The sequence below is a fragment of the Phasianus colchicus genome, chromosome 15 (genome assembly GCF_987193195.1).
Source record: "Phasianus colchicus chromosome 15, bPhaCol1.hap1.1, whole genome shotgun sequence".
NCBI classification, from domain to species: Eukaryota; Metazoa; Chordata; class Aves; order Galliformes; family Phasianidae; genus Phasianus; species Phasianus colchicus.
The window spans coordinates 10,891,989-10,918,222 of NC_143450.1; the positions used below are offsets into that span (position 1 = coordinate 10,891,989).

Genomic DNA, 26,234 nt, shown 5'->3' on the forward strand with positions numbered 1-26,234 from the left:
GCAGCCCAAACGTGAGGTTAGCAACAGAGGTATATTAGCCGCATTTCGACGCTATGTGACGCGCAGCATCTCCGACACCGGCTCCAACGCACCGCAGCCGTCTCACGTCCGCAGGCAGCGCCCGTCCTCCAGCCGTGCCGCTCCCCGCGCTCAGCTCCTGGCCTTGAGGGCGGTGACCACCATGCCGCCCAGCAGAGCCGCGATGGTGAAGCCCTGAGCCATGACCCGCGCCCGCATCATCAGCTGCGAGTGGCGCGTGTTGCCCCTCTTGAAGCTGATGAGGCCGTAGGTCAGCACGCCCAGGGTGCAGAGGCAGCCTGCGGGGGGCGGACAGACAGACAGACGGACAGACAGTGAGACGAGTCCGGCCCAGCCCCAGTCCCCCTCCCTCGTCTCCCCGAAGCCCCGCAGGGAGCAGCGCCCACCCCCGGCTGCCAGGGCTTAGCACCCTTCCGGGCCCTCACCGAGGGGCACCAGCGGGTTCTCGCGCGTCTTGCGCCGGAACTTGTCCGCGAAGCCCTCATCGCGGTACGCCGGCATCGGGATGGGCTCCAAGGGCGGAGGAGACCCGGCCGCCATGGCTGCGGCCGCGGGGACGGTGAACGGCGCGACCCCTCCCGCCCGCCGTAGGCCGGCTCCCGGCAGAGCCACGTGATCTCGCCGCGAGGCGTGCCGGGAGCTGTAGTTCGCGGCTGGGGCGGCACAGCGGCGGCTTCCGCACGCGGGACTCCGCTTCCCGTGGTGCCTCGCGGTGCGGCGCGGCCCGGCCCAGCGGTGCGGCCCGACGGCAGCGTGGGGCAGCCATGCCGAAGGCTAAGGGGAAGAACCGGCGGCAGAAGTTCGCTTACGGCCTCAACCGCAAGCGGCTGTACCGCAGCGCCAGGCGCAAGGCCGCGCCGCGCATCGAGTGGTGAGTGCCGGGAGCGCGGGCTGCTTGGGTCCGGGGAGCGCGCACTGCCATCACCGCCCCTGAGCCGTGCCTGTCCCCGTGCAGCTCACACATCCGCCATGCGTGGGACGCGACCAAGTCGGTGGCGCAGAACCTGGCCGAGATGGGCCTGGCCGGGGACCCCAACAAGGCCGTCCCCATCGGCAAAAGGCGGCTGCAGGTGAGCGCGGGCGGGACGGGCTGGTCGTGGGCGCGTGTCTGTGGGCTGAGCTGAGTGGGGGAAAAAGGGAAAAAAAAAAGCTTTATTTAAGACGTGAGAGATGTCCCTGTCCGTGGGCCGTTTAGATCTGCAGAAGTAACGTGTTGGCAGCCCTCTCCAAACGCACTTTTCTCGAGGTGCTTTTTCTCTCAATGCAGAGGATGGAGACAGAGAGTGATGGACAGGAGCAGGAGAAGACGCTGGTGCGGAAGCCCTACGTCCTGAGCGGTCAGTGCTGCGCTGTGCTGCCAGCGGGCGTCCTGCGGTGCTGCTGCCAGCGCGTTGGGATCCCGGGGTGTTCAGTCTCTTGCTTGCAGCTGTGAGGAGCTCGGGCAGGGAAAGCTGTTAGTTCTCATACAAACCTTGATGCAGTTGTTTTAAGGCTTGTGAGTGTGCACAGCAGGTTCTCAGCCAGGCTGGAGCTGAGCTGGAATGAGAACAGCTCTTCTTCACAGCCTGTCCTGTCCCATGAGTTTCCTTTTCCTCCTGTGCTGCCTTTTTCCTCCTGCTGCCCCAGTGGGCCTCTTGTCACTCTGAGTCCAAACTCAGTGATGTCCCATGCCACTGGGACAAGAACCTGTGGCTGCCCTTTTCTGAGTACAACAGCAGTGCTTTAGCAGCTGTGCAGTCACACATCGCAGCAAGGGCAGCAGCAGCTTCACTCCTTCCTCACAGTATGAGCTGCAGGGCTGTGTGCTTGCAGCATTCGTTCATTTTCCTCATTGTCTCATTCATTTTCCTGCTTGGTTGTGCTGGGCAGCAGTGCAGCATGCAGTCATGGAGCTGTGCCGCAGAAGCTGTGCCTTTCTGCAGGACTGGCAGGGCTCAACTCTGGGAGGTGCTGCTTCCCTCCCTCCCCTGCCTGCCTGCATCACAGTGCCTCTACCCTCTGCCTAGAGATGGAATTTGAGGCCAGTCTTCCTGAGAAGAAGTCAAATACGCTCTCAAGAGACCTCATTGACTATGTGCGGTACATGATACAGAACCATGGGGAGAACTACAAGGTAAGCACTAGGTGCCTCAAAGCAAGGAACAGCTCACTTCTGGCTCTTCTGCATGGTGGTAGTTGCCATGCATCCCTGCCCTGGATCTTGGTTTGTGGTCAGCTGATCTCTAAGGGGAAATAGTGCTTTGAACGTCAGCCAGAACCTGGCAGGCACCAGCGGCAGCTTGCCTGGAGCTTGGCTGTGCAGATCCGTACTTGCTGTTCCTCTGATGTATTCTCACCTTTGTCACAGGAAATGGCTCGTGATGAAAAGAACTACTACCAGGACACTCCCAAACAGATCAAGAGGAAGATTGGCGTGTACAAAAATTTCTATCCTGAGGAGTACAAAGATTTTGTTGCATCACTCAAGCAGGAGAAGATGGATGTGCAGTGACTGCCCCTTTTTGTCCTCTGGTTTGCCTGCAAACACAGACTTGGTGCCAACTTTTCTGAACCACAGGCAGGTGTTTGTCACTTATTGGCTGTGGCTTCTGGGTAGGCTGAGCTGTGCAAAGCTTCTGGTGATGGAGGAAGGACCTTCATTAGTCAGAGTTATAACCAGGCATGAAAGACTCTTGACTGAGGCTTGTGGCATGCATATGCCATGCCACTCCCTTTTTTCTGAGTGTGAGCCAGCGCTTTTTCCACCTTGTTAAAATAAATTACTGCTTCATGCTGGTGGGAATGTTTTGCCTGGGGCTTCCATTCCTGTTACAGCTCCTGGCACTGACGTGTAGTACACAGGCAGCAGATATGCATTACTCTCTGTGGCTGTGGGGCTGGGGACTGCAGGGGGTATGCAGTGCCTTTGCTGATTTCCTTGTAAGCAGCAGGGGCTGCTTTTCCCAAAACAACCTGTTCGCCTTCAGTTCGGGGAGCCTGGGCTGGTGGCCCCTTTACTGCAAGGAGCCAGAGAACAGAGCCGAGTCATCAGCCTCATTTATTCATAAGAGGAAGGAGCAATTGTATAAAAGGTTTCACAGCAGAGACCAGCTGGCATGTATTTCCTTACCCCAAGTGCTCCCCAGTTTCTCCTGTCAGTTTCCAAGGGTCCAGTGCTTTGTCCTGATGCAGCAGCTTTTTCTCCTGCAGACAGGACTTTCTGCAGTTCCTGAGAAGTGGATGGAACAAGCAGCAGAGCAAACAGCACATTCATATCCCCTGTTCAGGATGAAGCAGGGGAAGCAGAGCAGGGTGCCAGGTACCTGCTTTCATCTCTGCTCAACAGGCTTTTAAATACTTAAAATACTTCCCCTCCTTGGGGAAGGGCGAGCTGTGCTCAGCTCAGGTGAGGGGCTCCTGCCTATGGCTGTGCATCAGACCAGCCTGGGCTGCAGGGCAGCATCACGTGGCTTGGCGTGTTTGTCAGGAAGGAGAGCCCACGTGGCCTTCATCCGCAGGAAAGCTGAGAACTCTGCTGTAGGCAGAGGGGCTGTTTCTTCCCCTAGATCCTGGATAAGCACAGTGGGCTGATTTCTTTCTGTGTGAGCAGGGAGGGGGCTGCATCAGCCACATCAGCTCCAGGGTGCCCTGCAGGGGGCAGGGGCATCATGAATCCAGATCCCACTGCCATCACAGCGGGAGAAGGGATTGCTCCAGCTTTCCAAGAGCTTCCTTGTGGCTTCACACTGCTCTGCACCTCCTGCCCACCTTATGGGCTTCCATCTGGACAGCAAGCTGGGTTCAGCCCCATTAGTTCAGTATTCTGTGGGGCTGCTGTGTAAGGTGCAGGGCTCTGCCCTGTGCTGCTGCTGCTGCCCTGAACTGGGGGATGCATCTGCCCTCTCCCTGTGGCAGAGAGCAGAGCCTGCTGCTCACATCCCTGCGTGCAGCCATGTGTCAGCCCAACCCCACACATCGCAGGGTGCAGTCCCAGCTCCAGCAGCTCCCTCCATCCCAGTGGGAGCCTGTCTGCTCAGGGCTGGGACAGCAGGGTGACCAGCAGGCTCTTCACGTGCAGGACGCTGGTGGCTGTGCTCAGACTAGCCCAGGTCGCACTGGTGGGCAGGAGGAAGAGCTCCCGCTGCCCGCTGAGCAAGTGCAGGGCCAGCTCCTCCCGTAGCTCCTCCGTGCTCAGGGCATCACTCTTATCCTGTGGGCAGAGAGGAGGTGGCTGAGGAGGGTGGTGTGGCCACAGGCCCATGGGCGGGGAGCAGCACAGTGTCTGCCGAGCCGGTTGCCGGCTGGCAAGAACCCGTCCGGCCATGCAGCCCGAGCAGGGATTGCTTGCTCTTGCGGTGGAACCGAATGGGAAGCAGCAGCAGGCTGTTGCACTTGGCCGTCTGCCTGGGCAATGGATTTCCCCTTTGAGTTTCTGCGTGCTGCGCTCCTGAAACTTATTTGCTGGGGCAAGAGGAGCAGCGCCAACACTTGTGATAATGTCTGGAGGATGTGGGCACTGAGAGCGCAGGTTTTGCAAAAGCCGGGGGATTTGGGTCATAAGGATTTGTCCTTGAGGCCCTGGGGAGGGGTGGTTTGGCTGCAGCCAGCGCTGGGAGGCACCCACCTGTTTGTTGGCCAGCACAACCAGCGGCAGCCGGGGCTCCTCAGCCAGCAGCGCGTGCAGCTCCTGGCGTGCGGTCAGCAGGCGTGACCTGTCCACCGAGTCCACCACGAACACCAGCACGTGGGCATCGCTCAGGTAGAGCGGCCAATACGCCCGCAGGTTGTAGCTGCCGCCCACTGTGGGAGATGGGCGGCGTCAGTGCCGGCGTGGGGGAATGCGGGTCTGCTGCGTCCCCACGGGGAAAGAGGGGCCTGCCTTACCCTCCAGCAGGTCCATCTCCAGCCCCCCGACGCGCAGCTGGGCAGTATTGAAGCCCAGTGTGGGCGAGATGCGCGTCCTGGCCTTCTGGCTGCAGATGTAATGCAGGACGCTGCTCTTCCCTGCGCCGTCCAGCCCCAGCACCAGCACCTGCTTCCACACCGCCTGCGGGCAGCAGGACAGAGCGGGGCTGCTTGGGAGCCGGACTGAAGCGAAGTGTCCCGCCGGCCCCCAAACCCCATACGTCCTTTCCCAAACTGAGAAACCGAGCCCCCTTGCTCCACAGGAAGGGCTTGGGGAGTCCCAAACCCTCTCCTCCCGCTGAGCGGGCTCTGGGCGGGGACTTCAGATCTAGCAGCTTCAGCACCACGGGGATTGAGTCCCCACACTGTGCCCTTCCCCATCCCAATGGGGATCACAGTGAAGGACAGCCCCGCCGCTGTGCCCCCGGGCCGAGGGGCGGCGGGTTGGACCCCCTTACCGTGCTACCAGCCGGGTCTCGCTCCTGCAGCTCCCGCAGCTCCCAGCCGTCCCAGGTGCCCGCGGGTTCGGTGCCGCGGAAGTAGAGCTTCCAGGCGATGAAGAGCAGAGAGCCCAGCACCACCACGGCGGCTCCCAGGACCAGCGTCAGGTTGCGCAGGACGCCGGTCGGAGCCATGCGGTACCGGTACCGGCACTGGCAGCGTGCGAGGCAGCCAGATGTATGGCCAGATGTGCCCGCCCCCCGGCGTCACCGCCGCGCTTAAAGGGGCCGCTCCGACCGCGGGGGGTGGAGAGGGAGGAAGAGAGGAAGGGGGAGGGTTGGTAGGTCCTTGAAGGGAACTTATAAGCAGGAGGGGAGAAGGAACTGACTTTTTTATACGGTGTAATGGTCACAGTAATAGGACAAGGGGGAATAGCATTAAACTAAAAGAGGCTTAGGTGAGACTTTAGGAAGAAATTCACTACTGGAGCAGCTGGAGGTGCTCAGGGCCAGGTGGGATGGGGCCCTGCACAGCCTGATCCCGTGAGGGGCAGCCAGCACACGGCAGGGTTGGGACTGGGTGGATTTTGAAGTCTGCTCCAGCCCAGCAATTCTGTGATTCTACGGGAAGAAGGAGGCAGGCAGTGAGGTCCGGAGCCTCCCCAGTGGTGCTGATTGGAGCGGGCAGGGCTCGCATAGTGGCGGAGGACGGGGCTGTGGTGGCCGTGATACCCGCGGCGGGACACACCTATAGCTCCTTTACACCCCGCTGGGGCTGCCCCGGGCCCGCAGGCCAGGGGGGCTGTGGATGCCCCATCCCTGGAGGCATTCAAGGCCAGGCTGGATGTGGCTCTGGGCAGCCTGGTCTGCTGGTTGGCGACCTGCACATAGCAGGGGGTTGAAACTGGATGAGCATTGCGGTCCTTTTCAAGCCAGGCCGTGCTATGATTCTATGGCTGCGCAGAGCCGAGGCGCCTCGTCTCCTCAGTCCCACCCCGTCTCCGTCTCACGCCCATCTGCACGGACTACATCTCCCGGCACGCCCCGCGCACACAGCCGAATCTCGCGAGACCGGCCGCCTATAAAAGCTCTCCCGCGGGGGGGCGGGCCCACTCACGCATCACCTCGGGCGGTGGTGGTCGCGCGTTCCCCTGCCGTGACATGGCGCCGCCGCTCCGCCCCGCGCCTCCCGCCGCGCCGGCCCGCCGGTCTCGCTAGTCCCGCCGGTCCCGCCTCGCCGCGGACCGCAGCGCCGCCATGAGCGCCCGGCAGCCGGACGCCCCCGGTAAGGCCCTCTCCGCGCTGCGCGGCGGCCCGGGTCGGGCTCGGGCGCTGAGCTGAGCGCTGCCGGCCTCTCTGTTCGCAGCGCTGGAGCAGCGCGGCGGGGCGCTGCCCGGCAGGATGTCGCTGCCGCTGGGCGTGCCGCGGAGGGCCTTCAGCTACGACGACGCCCTGGAGGACACGGCGCCCATGACGCCGCCGCCCGCCGACTTGTGCGCCAACGTGCTGTGGAAGCAGCCCGTCATCCCCGAGCGCAAGTACCGGGAGCTCGCCGAGGTACGCGCTGCCCGGCCCGCTGCTGCTCGGCACGGCCGGGGCTGCGGCTGTGGGCTGCGAGCGGCTCCGCGCCCTGGCTGAGGTGTGCTGGGCGGCCGTGTGTTCCGAGGGACCTCCGGCCAGCGGGGGAGCTTGTGACCGAAACGCGCTGTAGGCTCTAACTAGACGTCATTAAACCAGAGCAGGTGACTTTGGGGATGCTGCGAGTGCAGGGCTAGTTCTTACATTTAGAGGATTTGGAATGGGCTTGAGCAGAATTAGAATAACCTTGCATCCCTTTGTGCTTCACCTCTACTTTACGCTTCGTTTTCCAGTCTTTCTTGTGGAAGAAGCCCAGGAGCTGTGGGTTGGCACAAAAAGCAAATGCTGTGGTCAGGGAACAGTAACCCCTATGTTAGGAGGAGGCAGTCTGTGCCAGCAGGCTCCTCGTTTTCTGGCATTCACTGTCTGCTTCATTGCTGGGATCTCACTGTCAGCAGTGCAGCTTTGGTTCCTTTCAGTAAGAAACTGAAAGTATAGGGAATGAGGAGAAAATAAAAGCTAACCATCAGACAGCAGTGTGTGTGACTGCTGTGTACGTACAGGTGCTTCTATGCTATCTGTGAACAGTGCTCTTGCCCAGCTTGCAGTCCAATTTGCAGTTATGCAGATGGAAATAGATACGTTCTAGTTTCTTTTCTGTTGAAGTGCTTTGTACTAAATGTAGCAAATTACTGGTTCTGAGCTTCTGAGCTCAGTGTGTGCTTACACTTTGGGTTACAATCACTTGTTTGCTGCTAAGAATAATATTCAGGCTTTAAGCATTCCTGGGCTAAGGCTAGAACAGCATTTTCTGTAGAACAGACTTTTTCTGTAGGACAAAGGCTAGCAATTCTCCCTGGTGTTTCATTTAAGCACTTAGAGATGCATCATGACAAAGAGCTGTGATAGTTCCTGATCTAAAACTATGCCCTGCTTCTTCTGCACAGATTGAAGAAGGGGATGCTAACATGAATGCACCTGTCATAACTCCTTCATCTTCCACCGAAAGTGTGAATAAGGTACCTGTGGTGAAGGCCAAGGCCACTCATATCATCATGAACTCTCTCATTACAAGTAAGAGCTTGCTGTTTTGTACTGTGGTGACTAATGGGGTGTGGGCACATGAATGGTCCGTCAGTGCCTCGAGGTAACTGCCAGAGCTCCTGGGTGGTTTGTGGATTCATACTGCTCTGATCTTAATGTGTGGGAGGTTTGTAGAGGGAAGGAAGGGATTAAAGAATAGGCCCTGTTTACAGCCTCTTTTTTGCCAGGTGCTGTAAGCTGGGTGATGAGGGGGAGTGCAGGGAATGTTCAATGCTGATAGGGTGCTGCAGTCCACACCACATCCTGCTGCAGCCTGGTGCTGCTACTACCGAATGTTTGCTTATTAACTTGCTGTTTTCAGCTGCTGGGTAGAGCTCTGAAACTAACTGAAGTGGTGTTGACATACTGAGCTAATGGAGCACTCGGTGGCATTTCTGGTGATAGCAGCAGGTGTCTTACTAACAGTAATGCTTTAAAAACAAACCTTATAAATCATGAAGGTTTAAAATCTAATTGGGTCAGTTGTGTTCACAGAGAGAACAGTCTCATTTGCAGCAAGGGAAATTAATCATGTATTGCCCTGTGCCTGCTGCCTCTCTTAACATTTGGGGTTAATTTTTTTTCCTATTATCAGTGCTTTGAAAGGCTCCTAGACATGTTTAGATCAGCATTTTGAAAGAGGTTTACACTTGCACTCGTTTCTGTCTTGGCTCAAAGTTAACTGATACATTTTAGAAAATAATGTCCAGGAATAGGAACTTTCTGCTGGAAAACAGCTTCTGTTCTAGTCCAATGGCACATGGCTAACCTAGATAAAAGTATAATAGCCTAAAAATATTCCTGTGCAGTAAGAAGTTAGGAACTCCAAGCTGTTAATGAATAGTAGATAAATAGGCAGGTAGCCTCTAGATTTTTTCATACACAATGCACTATCTCTGCAAGTAACTTTAACATGGAACTCTTCTCTTTTAAAGAAGACTTGAAGCTTTTTCCAGCAACTTTGTTTTTAGATCTCCTAGTGAGTAAATTTCCAACGCTGGTAGCAAAAGAAAGTGCTCATTTTTCAAGAGCTGAAGCTGTGTCAGCATCCTGGCTGCTGACTGTGCTTGGTTGAAGTCGCTTGTTTCACCTTGTGCAGAATTGCTGTGCCACCTGTTCTCCAAGTCTGTGTCAGATCAGTGTGGGCAGTATTTCAGAAGATGTAACTTTTTTCTTTGGGGACAAAAAGCCAACAATCTAGGAGGATACTTATTGGGGTCTTCTGAATTTAGGACATTGTAATTAGCAGTGACGCAGCTTGTTGGACAAGGTGAGTTTAATTACTGATGATGCATTTTGTAATACATCCTCTGATTTGGGACAGATCACTGCTTATCTGAGTCACTTAGCCCTATGACTCAGGGTAACTTCCCAGTATACTCTGGATAGGATTGATATGTGGATGGTTGGACTGGATGATCTTGAAGGTCTTTTCCAACCTTGGTGATTCTGTGATATATAGATACAAATGATGAAATGTCTGTCTCTTGGTCACTTCAGTTGTCTTTGTTTGCTACAGCTGTCATTGGGGTTCTTCTCTGTGAACATGTGCTCTTGTTGATTCCAGAGCAGACTCAGGAGAGCATCCAGCGCTTTGAGCAGCAGGCAGGGTTGAGAGATGCTGGCTACACCCCCCACAAAGGCCTCACTACAGAGGAGACAAAGTACCACCGAGTGGCTGAGGCAGTCCACGTAAGACTTCTTTTGCTTTGGCTGTTTCTGTAGGTTATGTACTAGCTTCACACTTGTCTGTGACGTCACTTCTGGAATGTGTTGCTAGAGCTCTGCTTAAATTGCTTACTCTGGAAGCTTTTTGGTTTATTGTATAGGGAGATTTGCCTCTTAAATCTTGAAGTTAGCATTAGCCTTTATAGTTCTGAAACTTTTCTGGAAACTGCAGTATTTCACAGTAACATAAGATTATTACTGTTTTCCAGTTGGTGGTATCTCTGTACAGAATCCAGTTTCTTGCTGTGCCTTTTAATGGTGCCCTGCACTAGTTCAGTGAACTGTTCTGTCTTGGTGTTGTCTCTCTAGGGATAGCTTACAGAAATGTCTTCTGGGCTTTGAGGGCAGATTTTGACATCAAGCACTGGTCTCTATATGATTCTGTTAAGAACTGGAAGAGATCTTTTTAACAGGAGGAGTAACTTGAAGTTATCCTAAGCATTTTTCTTCCATGAAAATGTAATTTAGAGCATAGCTGTTTGTTGAATGTGTGAAGCACTCCCAGATCATACTGTGTTGAGCACCACTAATGTGAGGGCAGGGCAGAGAAGGCCTTTGACATCTAAAACAAATGTGCTTGTTTTGAGAATTTTAAAGGTCCTATTCATAGCTTCTGGTTGAAGCTTATTTTCTTGGTCTAGAACTACCTTCATCTCTTCCTCTGCTACTTTGTTCCAGTGTTTAAGCAAAGTACTTCACACATGTCTGTAGTGGTTAAGCAGTGAATGATCTGAACTTAAAGTTCTGTTCACTGGTGCTTGAGTGATGCCAAGCCTCATTTGACTCTTATAATGAATCCAGGAGTTCCCTATGTACTTGGACAGTGATGTTGGAGTTCTGAACTTCTATTTGACTTCAGGCTGAACTAATTTTGCAGTACCATTGAAAAGTTTCAAAATAAGTGCTGTTCTATTTAGGTTGCTTATTGAAACAAGCCAGGACTAGAGCACTTGTAAAACTTGCATTTCTAGTGTGGAAATTAGGAAATGAAATTGAACTTGCTTCTAACTGGAAATAAGATGAAGGTGTTTGATTACTGTGTTTCTGGTGAACTAAGTTACCCACAGCAATCATGCAGTTGGAGTTGAGCAGTGAGCCATCCGAGTGTACTCCTGCAAGGTCAAAGTTTCAATAACAGTTAGTGAATTGCGTTAGCATGGCCTGGACGGCTGCAGGAAATGTTCAGAGAAGGTGCCTGTGTTGTCAGAGTTTGAAATATAACTGCCCTTCAAGTGACTTCTTTGAGGTTCAGTTTGTACCATCTGAATGAGTCGTAATAGCCCGGCTCGTGTGCACCCATTTCATGATTTTTTTTTTTACTGAATGTACTTTTTAAATGCAGCTCAACTTGGTGTTCTAAGAGCAGTGCTTTCATCTTCTTTTGTGGGTCACTTCTCAGGGTCTAGTTCTAGATTTCTATATAAGGGCTGATCTCCCCTTCATTATGGAGCTTATGGGACTGAAAGCTCTTGCTCTAGACAAGTGGCTGCTGTGACACTGAGACTTGCCACCTTGCAGCCAGCAGTTCTGTGCCTGGTAAGCTAGCTCTGCTGCAGTGTAAGCACCTTCCTCTGAATGCTGGTGTTGAAGCAATGTGCTGCTGTTGATAAGACTCTGAACTGCAGAGTGAGCTATGTTATCTTACTGTAGCTTGGAGTATGTCTTGAGCATAGTGGACTTCTGAAATGCTTGTGTGCGACTTGGAAGGAAGCTTAACAGGTATGTGCAAGTATTGTAATACTGTGTGTAGCTTGAGGTGAGGGAACATTTAATCTCAATTTTGACAGTAAAACTACCTTTGTTCCTTATGCCTTGTACTTAAGATCTGTTGCTTGTGTTTCTCTTGCCCTTCCTAACAGAAACTAAAAATGCAGAGCGGAGAAATGACAAAAGATGACAAACAAACATCTTCTGCTCAGTCCACTCCAAGCAGCACTCCCCACTCCTCTCCCAGGCATAAAAGCAGGTACACTGTTTCTGTCAGATCACTTCCTCTGCTTTCCTGCAGGCTGTTGAATTGTGAGTGAGGGACTGGCTAAGGGGTGAAAATCATGGAATTGCTGCGTATTCGTATTATCACTGACTGTATTGAAAGCTTATGGAACTTGAACATGCCTATCTTCATCCTGGTTGGTAGCAAATCTGTTTAACATGCTCCTGGTAACTTCATATAAATTTCCTGGCACACTGATGCCACCTGAAGTATTTATTCTTTTTATATCTCAGTGATTTTTTTGTTCCTCTAGGGGTTGGTTTAGTCAGGGATCCTCCGCTTCTATCACTGCCCCAGACTTTGCTACCATGGAAGCTGGTGGGGACAGGTTGCCATCTGAAAGGTGGAGTTTTTTTGGACCCAAAACCATCCAGAAATCCACCAATGATCCAGGTATGTCCTCTGAAGTCTGCCCTGCAAGAGCTAGGGGAGAATTGCTAGCAGTTTTGCTCTTTAACTATTTCTGTTCACCTTGGGAATGTGTGCTGTTCATATCAGGACCTGTGCCAAAAGCAGAGTGTGAAGGTGACAGCTTTTTTGCTCTTCTGCTTTCTTGGCTGCCTGGTGGAATTAGAACTGGAAGTGTCACTCCTTGATGTGGTCTAGGTTTTAGATGACATGAAGCTGTCTGGCACTGTGTAGACTTCCAGCAGATCTGGCTGTCAGTGGTACAATGCTCTGAACTGGAGTAGAAAAATGACATAGCTAGTTTTTGTAGCTCTTAATTGTGATTTTTTTTTTTCATCAGGAGGCTTTACCATCCAATCTTATAAGGGTGCTCAGAAGCCATCCCCAATGGAGCTGATGCGTGCTCAGGCTACTAGAATGACAGAGGATTCAGTCACCTTCAAGCCACCCAAAATGGACATTCCAGTCACAGAAGGGAGGAAACAATCTTCGCATTCCCATAATATCAAACCTCGGGATCTGAATGTGCTCACTCCAACTGGATTCTAGGAAGAGTAGTTTTGGTGTCTTTAGTGGGCTACAGGGTATCTTAAGCTCTGCTTTCCTGACCCATTGTGCTGCAGTAAAATAGGAATATCTCCTTTCCAGCTCTTCATCTAAGAAAAGGAAACAACTGTGACTGTCCTAAATTCAGACCCAAATTGGTCTTGGAAAAACTCTTGCACTCATACTAAACCAATCTAAACCATCTTCTCTGCTGTACTACACTAGTCCTATGTGCTGTGCAGTGCTAGGAGATGTGCTTCCCAGTGCACTGCGCTGCAGTACAACTTCAAACTGATTTTTGTGGGAGAGGACTGCATGTTGTGTGCAATAGGCTGGCTTGTCTGCCTGTAGTCTGTCTTGTCATGCTCAATGCTGCAGTACCCTCAAGAGGACCATGGTTCTGTCTGATGTTCACAGAACACCAACAGAAAATGGTGAAAACAAGCAAGGACTGAAAACTGGACCATTAAATGCCAGGAGGAAAGCTACTCTGGCAACATGATAGGTCTGCTTTAAATATGCAGCTCACTTCTGATGTCACCTCTTAGTTCACCTAGTACATACTTGTTCCTGATTTAATTTCAGAAGAGTGGAGCACTGTCTGCTCTAAGATGCTCTTATTAGAAAGGCAGGGAGCAGAATCTAATGGGACTTAACATTAATCAGGAAGAATTGTTTCTCTTCCAAGTCTTCAGGTTCCTCTAAAAATGGTGGGAATGGCCAGAGCTGGTGTGGCTTAAGCCACATGATCTTTTCTGTGCGTAAAATCAATGCTGTCCTGGTTTGTCCTAGACAACAGACATACAGTAGTTGTGGCACTCCAGCTTGATTGTTGTTTTTTTTTTCTAGCATCTTGTGTGAACCATGTATAGAAGTGTATTAGACATCAGTGGCACTTCTCAAATACAGCTTTTTTTTTGTTTTGTTTCATCAGCATTAAATAGATTTTGCAGGGCTGGCAGAAGGCAAAGTGAAAGATCAAGAATTCCTTCACTCAGTAATACAGTGATATGTAGTTTTTTGGCCAAGTCAAAACCAGTTACTGCAGACACTTAACACTTTCATAAATAATGGGAGGACCTCCTAGCTACCATCCAGTCCCCTTGTGCACTGTAGGCAGTGTTGCTGTGTGATCGTTACCTGTCCTGTGGCAACCAGACATCCTCTTTCTTGACATCATGATTGTGTTGCAGAGTGCCCTCAGTCAGAAGCAGGCTTTCTGTAGTGGTGAGAGTGGCACCCTCATTTGAAGCTGTTCTGTTACAAGGACTTCTCACAGAGTTGACTTAAGGTAACATTTGTGCTCTGGAGTTTCTGCCTGCTCCAGCCATCATCCGTGAGGGTGAGGCAGGATTGGCTCACTTGGCTATCTGCTGTACCCTCTGAAGAACTGTATTTTGTGGCTCTGCTTCATCATAAGCTTCAACAACACTGCCAGATATTGAAAATCTCCCACTCAACTGAGCAGTTACTGCCACCAGTCATTTGCACCTTGGGAATCAATCTCTTATTTGACATTAATTTATTGTCTGTGTCACGTCTTAATGTGTATGATTTTTTGTTTATTACAAAAAAATAAAATCCTTGTGAATTGAGGTCTTTGCGTATTAGCTTTGGTAATGCATGTATGGAAAAAATCTGAGGCTGTGCAGTATCTACTGGTGTGCTTGCTACTGGCCTACAAATGTGGGGTCAAGGCTCAGCCCTGTAAGGCTGTAGAAACATGCGCTGTGGTAAAGTACTTGCTGTTTAAATCTCCTTTTTGACTGGGGGACTAGATTCAGTCCTGTTTTCAGCTTGTTTGCTGATGAAACAGCATGAAACCTTAGTATTTCTTGAGCTGTTCAGATGATTGTGTTGTTTGTACTTGCCTAGAGTTACCCAGCTCTTGGTTACATCTATTTCCTTTGCCTTTGTTTGGTTTGGGTGCTGCTGTGGCACTTAGAGCATACATCTCTTCTGGACTGGAGGTGACTGGGCTGAATAGTGATGTAATATTTTTCTTTGAATGTTTGCAGAGCTGAAAGTAGAGGAATACTACTTTGAAAATCTGGATAGTTCTGTATTGTCTATTGCTGTAGGTCTTAGTTGTGCAGACTAATCTTACTGCTTAGTTGCAAAAGCTGTGGTTAAAGGGTGTTCTATTTGTGTGATATTTTTCTTTACATATGTTGCTTGAATTTTTGCCCTGGGATCTCACCAGCACATCAGAAAGAAGTATCTGTAACTGGTCCTTCTGGACAGCAATTTCTGTACTAGGCTGATGGCAGAAATCTTTTCTAGTGGAATATAAGAACTAAAAAATACATCAAAATTGAGTATATCAAGCAGGGGAAACAGCTTTCTGTAGCAAGGAACGTTTGGTGTTTGCACTGCTGTAAATTCTTCTGACCTGTTAGTTCAAACACAACTTCACCTCTCCCTGGAGATGGCATATCTCTGGATTAAAGGGAGATGATGTAGAACAGATCACCCATTTGCACATCTGGTGTTTGAAGAGAGGCTTCCAAAAGAGCCAAGGCTGGCTCTAACTTGTAATGTTTTAGGCTGAGGCCAGGCTTCTTCTAGATGCCTGGCTGCATAGCCAGCACCAGATCTACAGTGTATTTAATACTCCTTTCAGGACTACTGCATTCCTGGCCATCACTGCAGCTCTGTTCTCCTGGACTCTGTTCTCTTAAGGCTCTTAATCCTGCTCGCTGGAGTATGCACTGCAAAATGCCTGAGCTGCCAAGGTTTGCCAAGCATAGGGGCAGATCAAAGGGTGATGGGCAGATACGGAAGTCTTACTCCTATTTGCAGGGAGATCAACACAACATCTGTTACTGATGAACTCGGGACCGTCTGTGAAAGTACCAACTGCTCTCTGACCTCAGTTACTCATACTTCAGTTGGTGGCACTGGATTTGCAATGGGTACTCATCTTGATAGTATGTACTTGACTGCACTGCAGACACTTCAGTGCATTCTAGAAGAAGTGCAGCCCTTCCAGTGGGTGCTGCTTGTCCAGTCCCATCTCTTGACGTGGCTGGGGTGCCTTGCTTGAAGTCACATAGATGTTTTTGATTTGGAACAGAAAGGTTCATTCCTTGAGGACTGACCGGTATGACTTAGAGGTCTTGGCACTGTGACTCTTCTCACTATATCCCACACCTGTGTTTTTGAGAAGACTATCAACTTTTCCTGAGTATTGAACAAATAACTTGGTGTTGTGCTTGCTGTACAAACTACTGTTACTTTATGGCTGCTTTAGTCTAATGCAGTCTACAGCAGCAGAGCTTTGTGTCTTTTGAGCAGGATACCAAGATGAAGACCCAATAAATACAGAAATAATTTATTTTTTAAAGATACACAAAGTGCTTTGTAAAACTGTAGGATGGGACAAGTTTGAAAGGAAATTGAGACTAAAAGCCAGAGATTTTTTTTTTTCCCAAACATACAACAGGACAGATGACATAGGAATCTGCAGTATGAGACAGGTCTTTGAATTCATAGCTTTCCTTTCTGCCGCAGTGGTTGGCTCCATCAGGTAGCAGTGACAATGAGAAACAGTTTTTTGAGCATGCACACCTTCTCCATGATCTGCACAGGGAAGGGCTCCTCCAGGATCTGCTGCATTCGGCTAAGGAAGTCCTTTATCTTCAGGTGGATGTCCAGCTGGCTGATGTCATCATCATCTTGGAGTTTGGGCTTGGCTTTCTTAATGATTAAGTCCACCCGCTCACTGAGTGAGCTCCTTAAGTGCTCTGCAAGAGGAAATGCTGTTGGGGGGAGGTAACACAATAGGCTGTCTGACCTGTTAAGGGTCAGATTGCAGAATCCCTTAGGCAGCACTGTGCTGTGGTGAAGAACAGCTGGGAACTGTGCAAAGTCTTTCATGGCTATGAATTGGCACTGATTCCTCCTGCTTGGTCTGCACACAGAGTGCCTGAGAAACCTTGAGGGAGCAGGGCTGTATAGATCCTTTCTTCCAGCGCTAGTACCAGACTGCACCAGTGGACCCTGGAAGAATTCGTTGAGCTTAATGCTCTAGATGTGTGATCTCAGGTTTCTCTGCATTAATCTATGAGAGCCTTAAGCCTGGAAAAGCAGCAGAAATTGGCAAGAGACTTCTAGGAATTTTTTGGTAGCTTTTACTTGCCCTACCCTGTTCTAAACCAGTGCGTGTGCAACTTAGTTCTACTCTGCTGCCAGCTTTGCAGTGCTGGGGTTGATGCTGTAGGATGTAGGCTATTTCTCAGCAGCTAAATGTGCTGTTGTGTGCTCTGCATGATGCATTATCATTTCTTTGCTCTGAATGCAGAGAATACTTAGCAGCAAGAATGGAAGCACGTTATCTTTCTAAGACTGTGGCTGTGAGCTTAAGAGTGATGAGATGAAGTATTCCCTGGGCTGTTCTGTTGCAGCCACTGCATGAGACCATGTTTATTAAGACTAGATCAAGCTACTTACCTGCTATTACATTTTGGTAACTCAGCAGCAGCAAGCTCAAGTACTGCAGCAGCTCATCCCATTTTTGCCATGTAGCTACTTCATCCTATGACAACAGATGGTATTTGGTTTTAGGAGTGGTTTTCTCAGGAGATGCCACAGAAGGGAGAAGGATGGCTGGATACCTGGTATTGCAGCAGCACAGAGGAGTGGCCTAGAAAATAGAGGATCTTGGACAGAGATAAGGGCAAGCTTGTGGGCACATCACAGCTGTGCTGGAACATCATCTCTAGCAGCTTGCAGCGCAGCAGGTTGCTCTCCATGGTGTTTAAGAGGGCTTCCCTGCAAGACAAAGGTTTATTCTAGTGGAGACAGCACAGCCTGACAAGCAAAAACTACTTCAGAGCGCTCCTGGTCTCCTGCTGATGCTGATCTGGTGCAAGGGTGGGGTAAAAGAAGTGTCTGCCTTGCAGTATAGTTAAAGCAAACCCACCAATATGATAGAAATCTTTGTTATGCAGCTCTACCATGGGCATGTTTGCAATCCTTAGATCTGACCTGCTGCAAATTGAGGTTGGTGTGGTTTGTGAAACAAGCTTAGCTGCTTCACCTGATCCTGCCCAACATCCTATGCAGAAATTATCCATTCCTGCTGACTCACAGGGAGCATAGTCAAGCAAATGTGAAAAGTGGAATCAGCTGCCAATGATCTACAAGAACTGTCCCGCGATGAATGATAGCTTGGTTAGAGTTAGACTTGATTAGACTGGTGTGTGCTCAGAGTGAGTTTTGCTAAAAATATCTGAAAAGACTGCTTGCTGATATTGGCAAACGTGAGTTTAGAACAGTTAGGGGTTTAGTGGTCTCATGTCTATGTTAAAGTCAGTCAGGCCCCTTGCTGTCTTTAGATACTATGCTTCTTACCAATGCAAACAAAAACATATCCAGGTAGTGCTGTAGGAAGTGTATTTTGAGTATTTCTGTATTTCTCATTGGCCCCTGGGAATTGGTGATGTGTTTGCTAGTACTTGACTGTGCTGATGTGGATTACTGTTTTTTAGTTCCTCTTTGCAGTTCTGAGGTGAGAGAACCGGTTGTTCTCAGCATTACACTGGCCTGGGATAGTGCCTGAGGATCAGCTGGTAATACTGATGGGATCTCTCAGTCCTACAGCTGTGTTCATGCTGACTGGATCAAAAGCAAGTCTGTCTTTCTATGCTCTATACTACTTCATGCATCCAGAAATAGGGAGTAAGACTATGGCCCAGAAAGGAGATGCTGCTTTGCACGTTTCTCACCTTTGGCTCCTGGTGGGAATATTCAGTAAAAATGGGAATATTAGATCTGCGATCTTACAGGAGCTGCAGTTGGGAGATCTGTCCACTTCCACTGCAAAGGACAACATGCGCTGGAGGAGGAGCATTGCCCTAGGTTAGGAAAAGAGTCAACAGTGTGAAAGAATACCCATTGGTTTGCACAGTTAAACACTGGAGGTGGCTAGTTCAGTCTTGTGCCTTAAGGTCATCAAGGAATGTAGCAGGTTACATTCCTTGATTGGAATTTGGTTTGCTTCCTACAAAGCCCTACATTGTCTCTTAGAGTATGTTAAATCTGATCCTCTTGGAAGCAGAGCCATTTCCCATATGGACATTAGGGAAGTCTTAGTGGGTGTACTGAGTGTTACTGGAGCAGCATGGGCAGCCTGGCCTGTGGGCTGAGAGCTCTGGCCTCATTTAAGAGGAAGGCATTCAGTGAACCAGCTTGCTGCCAGGCAAGGAAGTCTCTCGCTCCCCAAGTCTTTACCTGCCCTAGAGTAAAATACCAGGAAGGCTGACCACAGGTACAACCTGGCTTCCTTGATAAGATAGAGACAGAGGATGGATGTGTTTCTCTGACTTGGACCTCATATTATCATCAGCAGGGAGCCAGGATTTGTGGGACTTACTTCTGGGCGAACAATGTTGGTGGAGTCAGCTGTGCTTGGTCAGTGCTGGCTGGCTGTGCTGCAGATGAGCTACGTTCAGCTCCTGCTTCTGAGCGTGTCATTTCTTGTGTCTGCTCCTGCATCTGGAAGAATCTGGCTCCTGTCGCCAATGCAACCAACCATTCAACCACCTCCCTGGGACAGAAATGTTAGAATGTTAGATGGGCCTGGCTTTGCTGTGTTCTGACCTCTAGTTCCACTTAGAGTGTGAAGAAAGACCCTGAGAAAGAAGGATATGTTTTGATTGGACAGCCTTTTTTTTTTTTAAAAAAAAAGTATGCTTGTGCCCTTGCATTGTTTGTGGTTGTTTATGGTCATAAACATGCTCCTTTTTTTTTTTTTTTTTTTTATAGCTAGCCCCTACACTTTTTCAAGCTTGTTTCTTGAAAAGTCTGAACTTGAGTCTCAACAAACATTCCATAAGCTGCTGCCTCTCTGCAGCTAATTAGAGTACAGGAGAGGAGGACGCATCCCTTACTTGACATTGTTGAAGCATGTATCACAGGAAAGTACTTTCTTGCTTATTGACTTCTGTAGCAGGTGCAGCCTCAGGTTTTGCTGGAAGTCATCCTCCAAGGTCTGCACCACATATTGTAGGAAGAGGAGTCGTCCAGGGAGCTTCTCCTGAGGGCAGATAGAGATAGTGTGAGCCTGATGGAGCTGCAGGGCAAAGAACACCAGGAAATGTGGCTTTTTGGGAATGAGGTGATATATGTGACTGAGGAATAGCACATCTGCTCTCTAGGAGGGGCTGCATGGCTTCAGCAATGCCCCAGGGGCTCGACTGGGGCTGTTTGACTTGGGTTTCTCATGTATTGCTCCAGTTCAAAATGCTTTTGTCTGCTGCTGTGGCTTCTTCAATTCGCCAACCTGCCTGCAGTTGTACAGCACGTTAAGGAGTACCACAGATAAAAACACTTGCTGCCTTCAGCTGCAATAGAACTGCACATTAGACTGAGCTGTTGTGCAGCAGAGCAAGGCCAGGTGATGCTATGGGGCAAGCACCATGTACTGGGTGATCTCTGTCTAATGTGACACATGCAGTGCTGAGTACCTGGCTCTCCATGGTGTATTTCAGCAGCGTCCAGTCCCATCCTACTGTGGTGGTGTTGGCTGGATGGAGCCTGCAAGGACAGCACCATTTACTTGTGCTGAACTGCCACACACTGGCTGCCTTGAGGTCAGGCAGCCCCCACCCCAAACCTCCCATTTCTGCTTGCTGCTGTCCCCTTTTCAGCTCTGCCTTCTCCCTTTCTCCTCCCCTGACTGTGTCAGATCTTTGGAAGCACCTGATGGGCTGTACTCTACAAAGAGCAGTGGCACACCTGTGGCCTCACAAAACATTCTACCTGATTGCAGTGCAGCAGAGAGCTGCTCTAGCCCCTACTGCAGGCCAGAGGACCATCATGCATTACAGGGATGCTTACTCTCTGTTCTCTGGTGAGGACTTCATAGAGTAACCCTTATACTGGGCACCTAGCCAGCCCCAAGGCATGGTGGCAAAGGAAACACGTACATTTGGATCTTCATCAGCAATGTGTAGGTGTTCTGGAGGATCTCCTCCTGGTGGGAGTTCAACAGGATCTGTCTGATTAGATGGGAGACGGTTTCTTTGGGAGGGCAGTGCTGGCAGGAGACGAAGTCACTGAGGAAATGCAAAGTTCCCTCCAGGAAGTTCTCTTCCATGGTGGTGCGTACCATGCTCATCTTACTGCTGGGGATGAGCTCGGGTTTCCGCTGTGGGCAAGGCAAGGCAATGGGTGAAAGCCAGCTCCCCGTGGTACAGAGGAACCTAGCTGTGATTTGAGGCCCTCCATTAAGAGAATTGCAATAACTAGAGATCCCAGTGGCCTGGCAAAGCTTCCCCTGAAAGGGGAAGTGGAGCAGAGGGCAGCCCATGTTCCATCCTCTGCCACAAGAACTGCTCTAAATGGACTTGGCTGGGCAGTAGTTGCTCTGAACCCATTTACCTGTGGTGTTTCCCAGTCAGATGTTGCACCATGAAAGAAGAGGTGCTGGACTCCACTCCTCCTGAAATAGCGCAGTTTGTTTAGCCAAGTGGTGTCAGCCCTAGTCCTGCCTGAGGTCACTTGTCGAATTGCTTCCTGTGAGCCACCTGCTTCCAGAAAAGTCCCTTTGGCCTTTCGTGGGCTCTTAGTGATGCTGGCTGGAGCGGGGCTCAGTCCTGGGGGGAGCTTCCTTAGCTGGAAAGTAGGGGGAGTCTCTATGCCACGTGTGCTGCCACTGCTGTCCAGGATGGAGAGGGATGGTGAGAACAGCGCTTGGTCCAGCTGCATGCTGGCCGGGGAGCCTGACTCAGTGTTATATGTGCTGGTGCTGCAGCTTGGTTCTAGGCTGCAGAAGGAACTGCGGTGGCTGGAGACAGGAGAGAAGCCGCTCTTGTTCTCCACTTTTACTACTGTGCCTGTGGCAGTACTGGGCTGTGTGGGATAGCCATGTAAGGGTGCTGCAGGGATCAGCTTTGGGCTCGTCTCCACTTCTTGCTTTGTGCTGAAGCAAAGCTGGGGATGGGACGTGTGTACAATGGGGGAAGCAGACACCTGGTCCTGGTCAGTACAGTCTGCAGTAGGGGGAGGACTGCAGGTGTCCTCCTTTGTCAGGTCAATGATGGGGATGTAGTTCCACGGCAGTGGCTCTGAGTTTGTGTCCTCCTGGGTGAGATCGATGATCTCCTGTGGAGACAAAAGGGTCAGTGGTGTCAGCAACCACAGCAGCTGGGTGCCTCAGTCCTCCCATGCTCACCCAGGAGAGCAGCCTGGTGAGCACCCAGAGAGAGCAGGAGCCCGGCCACGGGGCTGGGGCAGCCCTGTGCCCTGCTGATGGGTGCTTTTCTCTGCTCTCTTCAGCCTCCCCTGGGCCCAGCACTACCTTCACATCCATCGCACGGCAGCACAGCTAGGACGCGGCGGAAACTTTTGTAAAGATCTGCAAGAAAACCAATTTCAATCCATTTTTCCGCCCGATGCTCTCTGCCTTCCCTCGCGAGGGCCGCGTGCAGCCCGGCCCCGATGCCCGCTCTGGGGGCGCCCCGCCGCGTCGCCTCGTTACCGGGCACCAACTGCCGCGGAACCGCGGCTGCCCGGCAACCCCGCGCCCCGCGTTCTGCCGCCCGCCGGGGGTTCCGGCCCCGCGGCTTCCGAGGGACGGGGCGGGCGGGCGGCACTCGCGCGGCGAGAGCCCGAGGACAGGGCAGAAGCGCGGCGCTTCGTGCGGGAGCGGGGCGGGCCCGGCCGCAGACTCACCGCGGGGGGCGGCGGAGGGGAGCGGCCGCCCTCCGAGCCCGAATCGCCGACGAGGACGGCGGCGTCCGACATCGCCGCCGCGGGCGCCCTCCGCGGGCCGTGCCGGGCCGTGCCGCGGCGGCGGAAGCTGCGTCAGGGCGGCGGGGCGGGGCGGCGGTGTCGGCGCGGCGGGGCGGGCATGGCGCTGTCGCCCTACGTGCAGGCCATGCAGGAGCTGTTCCGCGCCAACACGCGCAGCCGCGAGTTCCCGGCGCACGGCGCCAAGGTGCACTCCGTGGCCTGGAGCTGCTGCGGCCGCCGCCTCGCGTCCGGATCCTTCGATAAGACCGCCAGCGTCTTCCTGCTCGAGAAGGACCGGCTGGTGAGCGGCGGGAGCGGGCCGGGAGCAGCGCTCGGGGCTGCGGGCTGCGCCGGGCCAGGAGCGGGTGGGGAGGGAGCTGGGAGCGGGGAATTGGGACCGGACGGGGAAACTGGGCGGAGAGAGGGAAATAGGAGCGGGGTGCTGGGCAGGGCTGCCAGCCAGCACCGCTGGGCGATGGAATGGTTGCGTTGGAAAGGCCCTTAAAAGCCCCCGAGCCCTGCCGTAGGCTGGCCGCCACCTCCTCAATCGAGCTGCCCGGGGCCCATCCGTGGCCTTGGGCACCTCCAGGGCTGGGGCCACGGCTCTCTTCTTTCTCCAGGTAAAAGAGAACAATTACCGCGGCCACGGTGACAGCGTAGATCAGCTCTGCTGGCATCCCAGCAACCCCGACCTCTTTGTCACTGCGTCCGGGGACAAAACCATCCGCATCTGGGACGTCCGCACCACCAAGTGCATTGCCACCGTCAACACCAAAGGTGGGTCCCTGCCTCTCCGGGGGTCGGTGACACAGCCCCTCCATTGGAACTGGGGATTGAGGGTCTTTGCGTACCGCTTTTAGTTTTGTGTCGCGCTCAGCCAGCTTCAGCTGGTGTAAGGAGCACAGCGGGCACGAGGGCTGCTTTATGCTGCTGTCAGGACTGGAGGCACTGCTCAGCTGTGCTGCTGGCTGTTAAAGGGCCATAGGAATTTGTCTGGAGTCTATGGGCAAGAAGGCTGGAGGCTGGGGAACGTGTGTTTGCAGAGAGAGACGTGGATTCATAAAGCAGCCATTCACATTGATGTTTTGATTGGCCCAGCTACCATCTCTGGCCTAAGAAATCTCTGTCTTCCAAATGTCGGGGTTGAGAATGCAGTTGTAAGGTGGCCTACCTGTAGCATTCCTTGGTCCTCCCCTCGTTCACGTGCACGTACTGTTGGCTGTTGGCTGTTGGATTTTCTGGATATTGGAGATCACTGGGTTAAGAGGGTCTTTTGATATGACCTTGCTTGGTGGTTGCTGTGTCTAAAATGGAAAGGATAGTGATGCAGTCCTATTGGCTTCAAGCTACAGTTCTCAGTTTAATTTTCATTGCAGAGTTTCAGTGTTAAATTGCAGACCTGGCAGTTCTTCCCATGTGGGAGTGATTCAGAGTTAGTGGAGCAGTCTGTGGCCTCAAATCAGAAATGAAAGCTGTCTGTCTCTTTGACACGCTGTGGCTCTTGCAAACTTGGGGGTGGAAATGGGACCTGCTTCTTTTCTGTCCCTCTAGGAGAGAACATCAACATCTGTTGGAGCCCTGATGGACAGACCATTGCGGTGGGGAACAAGGATGATGTTGTCACCTTCATTGACGCAAAGACACATCGCTCCAAAGCAGAGGAACAGTTCAAGTTTGAGGTGAATGAGATCTCCTGGAACAATGATAACAACATGTTCTTCCTCACTAATGGGAATGGCTGCATCAACATCCTCAGGTGGGTGCCTGTGGCAGATGGTGGGTAGGGTACCATGGCTGGCTGCCCTGGTGCATTGCTGCTTGCTGAGGCAGTTTGCAAACCCCTCTGCTGCTTTTGGGGAACCAGGGTCCCACATTCCAGTGATTCCCAGTCACTGTGATGGGAGCAAGCTTGCCTGGAAGGAAGTTGCCCCATACCTGGGCTGGACTCTCTGTATGTGACTGTGATGCTTTTCCTTATTCACTCAGCACTTAAAGTTTCCAGCAATGTCACCCTGCACTGTTTTGTTTCACACCTGGTCCCGGCATGTCTCACACCTGCCCTCTTTGCACAGAGGCCCTGTGCTTCTCTCACTGCTTCCTGCCCTCTCCCTTCATCTCTACAGCTACCCAGAACTGAAACCTATCCAGTCCATCAATGCCCATCCTTCAAACTGCATCTGCATCAAGTTCGACCCCATGGGGAAGTACTTTGCCACAGGCAGCGCTGATGCTTTAGTCAGCCTCTGGGATGTGGATGAACTGGTGTGTGTGAGGTGCTTCTCCAGGTAGGTAGAGCTGTCCTGGAGCTATTTGCTCCCCTCTCTAGTGACTGTCTGGGGGATCGCTCACTGTCTGCTTTGCTCTACTGCTGCAGGCTTGACTGGCCTGTGCGAACACTGAGCTTTAGCCATGATGGGAAGATGCTGGCGTCGGCATCAGAGGATCACTTCATTGACATTGCAGAGGTGGAGACAGGTAATGGTTTGCTACTGGGGAGCGGTAATGAGGGAACCTGATAGAGATGTGCTGGTGTAGCTGGGAGGGCACTGGAAGAGGCAGTTTACTTACAAAGAGCTTGGCTGTGTGCAGCAGAGCACCAAGAGGGGGAGCCTCTGCCTCATCAGACTGCTGTAGATATGCGTGTCATGTCTATGCCTTGTCACCAGGCGATTAAAAGGCGCTGAAGCAGCGTTTGTTCCTCCTCTGCCCTGCGTAGGAGGGAAGAGGCAGGTGTTTAGCTCTGCTGTGTGCTACAGGTCAGCCTGCAGTAGAGGGCAGGAGGCTCTCCAGGCTGATGTGGGCCCTTTTCTGTGCAGGAGAGAAGCTCTGGGAGGTGCAGTGTGAGTCCCCTACCTTCACAGTGGCCTGGCACCCGAAGAGGCCTCTGCTGGCCTTCGCCTGTGACGACAAAGATGGCAAATACGACAGCAGCCGAGAAGCAGGCACTGTCAAGCTCTTCGGGCTCCCCAATGACTCCTAATGGAACTGCAGCAGGGCAGGGCACCAGGGGCTGCAACACTTCCCCACCCTTGGGGATGGAAGAGAGCTTAGTTAGCATAGGACGGGGTAAGGATGTCGGTCCTCTCCTTACCTGCTTGGCAATGCCATCACCTTTGTCTCAGCTCCATGTGTGCTGCTCTCAGAAGCATTTGTAAAAAGCAGCTTGTGTGCTGGTGAGGATGGGGGGTGCCAGCAGGGCCCCCGCACCACCTCAGGGCTGCCTCATCCCTGGGGCATGGAAGGTCTGTTCCAAAGGCAAGCGGCCAAAGAAAATCATGGAAAGTGACTGCTGAAGGGGCCTCCTGAGATGGGAACGCTGCTCTAGGGCAGCAGTGTGGAAGCCCCAGTGGCAGGCTCCCCAGCAGCAGTGAGCTATGTGATTGTCCCTTCCATCCTCCCCCACAGCCCGGTGGTGAGGGCAGCCCTGGAGCATAGCCTGTCCCTTTCCTGTGCAGAGCATCAGAGGGGCAGCATGGGGAAGGTGTGGGGGCATGTGAGCTGGAGGGTGGAACCCTGGCTGTGGCATTTTTTTGTATTTGTGGTTGTTTTTATAATTTTGATAAATCCTCTTCCGTAACGAAGGTTCCTGCAGCTGCTGTGAGAGCAGGAGATGAGCGGGGAAAGGAGCGTGGTGCTGAGCGGCCGCTTCCATTGCCACCACGGTGTGGCAGTGGGTGAGCCCCACTGGCAGGGGTCCGTGTTGAGGGCTCGTTCCCATCTCGTGTCACCCCACCAGAGGGCGCTGTGTCCCCGCACTGGGGACAAGATTCTGAAGGGATGCTGCTCAGAGGGTGGGG

At 52.0% G+C, this 26,234-nt stretch overlaps 6 protein-coding genes across 9 annotated transcripts; 3 read left to right on the forward strand and 3 right to left on the reverse strand.

The window, feature by feature from the left end:
- Positions 1-12: 12 nt before the first annotated feature.
- Positions 13-634, reverse strand: HIGD2A (HIG1 hypoxia inducible domain family member 2A). The gene is made up of 2 exons (XM_031598177.2): positions 465-634; positions 13-317 (listed from the first exon to the last, which is right to left on the reverse strand). Exons 1-2 carry the CDS (start codon positions 577-579, stop codon positions 151-153), a joined length of 282 nt encoding a protein of 93 aa, XP_031454037.1. The 5' UTR covers positions 580-634; the 3' UTR covers positions 13-150.
- Positions 635-751: 117 nt separating this feature from the next.
- On the forward strand, positions 752-2,821 carry NOP16 (NOP16 nucleolar protein). The gene is made up of 5 exons (XM_031598176.2): positions 752-910; positions 995-1,109; positions 1,307-1,376; positions 2,046-2,152; positions 2,387-2,821. The coding sequence occupies exons 1-5, from the start codon at positions 804-806 to the stop codon at positions 2,528-2,530; spliced, it is 543 nt and encodes a 180-aa protein (XP_031454036.2). The 5' UTR covers positions 752-803; the 3' UTR covers positions 2,531-2,821.
- Positions 2,822-2,913: 92 nt separating this feature from the next.
- Positions 2,914-6,555, reverse strand: ARL10 (ARF like GTPase 10). Its single transcript, XM_031598174.2, has 4 exons — positions 5,382-6,555; positions 4,903-5,065; positions 4,643-4,818; positions 2,914-4,228 (listed from the first exon to the last, which is right to left on the reverse strand). The coding sequence occupies exons 1-4, from the start codon at positions 5,556-5,558 to the stop codon at positions 4,052-4,054; spliced, it is 693 nt and encodes a 230-aa protein (XP_031454034.1). The 5' UTR covers positions 5,559-6,555; the 3' UTR covers positions 2,914-4,051.
- On the forward strand, positions 6,474-14,294 carry KIAA1191 (KIAA1191 ortholog). Its single transcript, XM_031598183.2, has 7 exons — positions 6,474-6,648; positions 6,730-6,920; positions 7,889-8,015; positions 9,592-9,716; positions 11,612-11,718; positions 11,999-12,138; positions 12,494-14,294. The coding sequence occupies exons 1-7, from the start codon at positions 6,621-6,623 to the stop codon at positions 12,700-12,702; spliced, it is 927 nt and encodes a 308-aa protein (XP_031454043.2). The 5' UTR covers positions 6,474-6,620; the 3' UTR covers positions 12,703-14,294.
- Positions 14,295-16,017: 1,723 nt separating this feature from the next.
- On the reverse strand, positions 16,018-22,497 carry SIMC1 (SUMO interacting motifs containing 1). 4 transcript variants are annotated; one of them, XM_031598180.2, is made up of 11 exons: positions 22,378-22,497; positions 22,004-22,060; positions 21,085-21,807; positions 20,631-20,851; positions 20,169-20,238; positions 19,593-19,738; positions 19,076-19,249; positions 18,429-18,557; positions 17,316-17,472; positions 17,152-17,236; positions 16,018-16,445 (listed from the first exon to the last, which is right to left on the reverse strand). In XM_031598180.2, the coding sequence occupies exons 2-11, from the start codon at positions 22,013-22,015 to the stop codon at positions 16,225-16,227; spliced, it is 1,938 nt and encodes a 645-aa protein (XP_031454040.2). In that variant the 5' UTR covers positions 22,016-22,060; positions 22,378-22,497; the 3' UTR covers positions 16,018-16,224. The 4 variants fall into 4 exon arrangements, with proteins under 4 accessions (XP_031454040.2, XP_031454038.2, XP_031454039.2 ...); XM_031598178.2 differs by lacking the exon at positions 22,004-22,060 and having other exon boundaries at positions 22,378-22,489; XM_031598179.2 differs by lacking the exon at positions 22,378-22,497 and having other exon boundaries at positions 22,004-22,191.
- A 19-nt stretch (positions 22,498-22,516) lies between these two features.
- Positions 22,517-25,557, forward strand: THOC3 (THO complex subunit 3). The gene is made up of 6 exons (XM_031598184.2): positions 22,517-22,738; positions 23,058-23,214; positions 23,989-24,193; positions 24,561-24,722; positions 24,812-24,912; positions 25,254-25,557. The coding sequence occupies exons 1-6, from the start codon at positions 22,556-22,558 to the stop codon at positions 25,415-25,417; spliced, it is 972 nt and encodes a 323-aa protein (XP_031454044.1). The 5' UTR covers positions 22,517-22,555; the 3' UTR covers positions 25,418-25,557.
- The last annotated feature ends 677 nt before the right edge of the window (positions 25,558-26,234 follow it).

Bases quoted from the DNA above. Each gene is read 5' to 3' on its own strand.
- HIGD2A (XM_031598177.2), bottom strand. From the start codon at position 579: ATGGCGGCCGGGTCTCCTCCGCCCTTGGAGCCCATCCCGATGCCGGCG. The intron at 318-464 runs GTGAGGGCCCGG...CGCCCCCCGCAG, and splicing joins GAACCCGCTGGTGCCCCTCG to GCTGCCTCTGCACCCTGGGC.
- NOP16 (XM_031598176.2), top strand. From the start codon at position 804: ATGCCGAAGGCTAAGGGGAAGAACCGGCGGCAGAAGTTCGCTTACGGC. The intron at 1,110-1,306 runs GTGAGCGCGGGC...CTCTCAATGCAG, and splicing joins TCGGCAAAAGGCGGCTGCAG to AGGATGGAGACAGAGAGTGA. The intron at 2,153-2,386 runs GTAAGCACTAGG...CCTTTGTCACAG, and splicing joins ACCATGGGGAGAACTACAAG to GAAATGGCTCGTGATGAAAA.
- KIAA1191 (XM_031598183.2), top strand. From the start codon at position 6,621: ATGAGCGCCCGGCAGCCGGACGCCCCCG. The intron at 6,649-6,729 runs GTAAGGCCCTCT...CTCTGTTCGCAG, and splicing joins CCGGCAGCCGGACGCCCCCG to CGCTGGAGCAGCGCGGCGGG. The intron at 11,719-11,998 runs GTACACTGTTTC...TTGTTCCTCTAG, and splicing joins TCTCCCAGGCATAAAAGCAG to GGGTTGGTTTAGTCAGGGAT.
- THOC3 (XM_031598184.2), top strand. From the start codon at position 22,556: ATGGCGCTGTCGCCCTACGTGCAGGCCATGCAGGAGCTGTTCCGCGCC. The intron at 23,215-23,988 runs GTGGGTCCCTGC...CTGTCCCTCTAG, and splicing joins TGCCACCGTCAACACCAAAG to GAGAGAACATCAACATCTGT. The intron at 24,194-24,560 runs GTGGGTGCCTGT...TCATCTCTACAG, and splicing joins GGCTGCATCAACATCCTCAG to CTACCCAGAACTGAAACCTA.
- SIMC1 (XM_031598178.2), bottom strand. From the start codon at position 22,449: ATGTCGGACGCCGCCGTCCTCGTCGGCGATTCGGGCTCGGAGGGCGGC. The intron at 21,808-22,377 runs GTGAGTCTGCGG...TTGTCTCCACAG, and splicing joins CCCCTCCGCCGCCCCCCGCG to GAGATCATCGATCTCACCCA. The intron at 19,250-19,592 runs GTAAGGGATGCG...TTTCTGTCCCAG, and splicing joins ACATGCTTCAACAATGTCAA to GGAGGTGGTTGAATGGTTGG.
- ARL10 (XM_031598174.2), bottom strand. From the start codon at position 5,558: ATGGCTCCGACCGGCGTCCTGCGCAACCTGACGCTGGTCCTGGGAGCC. The intron at 4,819-4,902 runs GTAAGGCAGGCC...CATCTCCCACAG, and splicing joins GGAGATGGACCTGCTGGAGG to TGGGCGGCAGCTACAACCTG. The intron at 4,229-4,642 runs GTGGGTGCCTCC...CTCTGCCCACAG, and splicing joins TTGTGCTGGCCAACAAACAG to GATAAGAGTGATGCCCTGAG.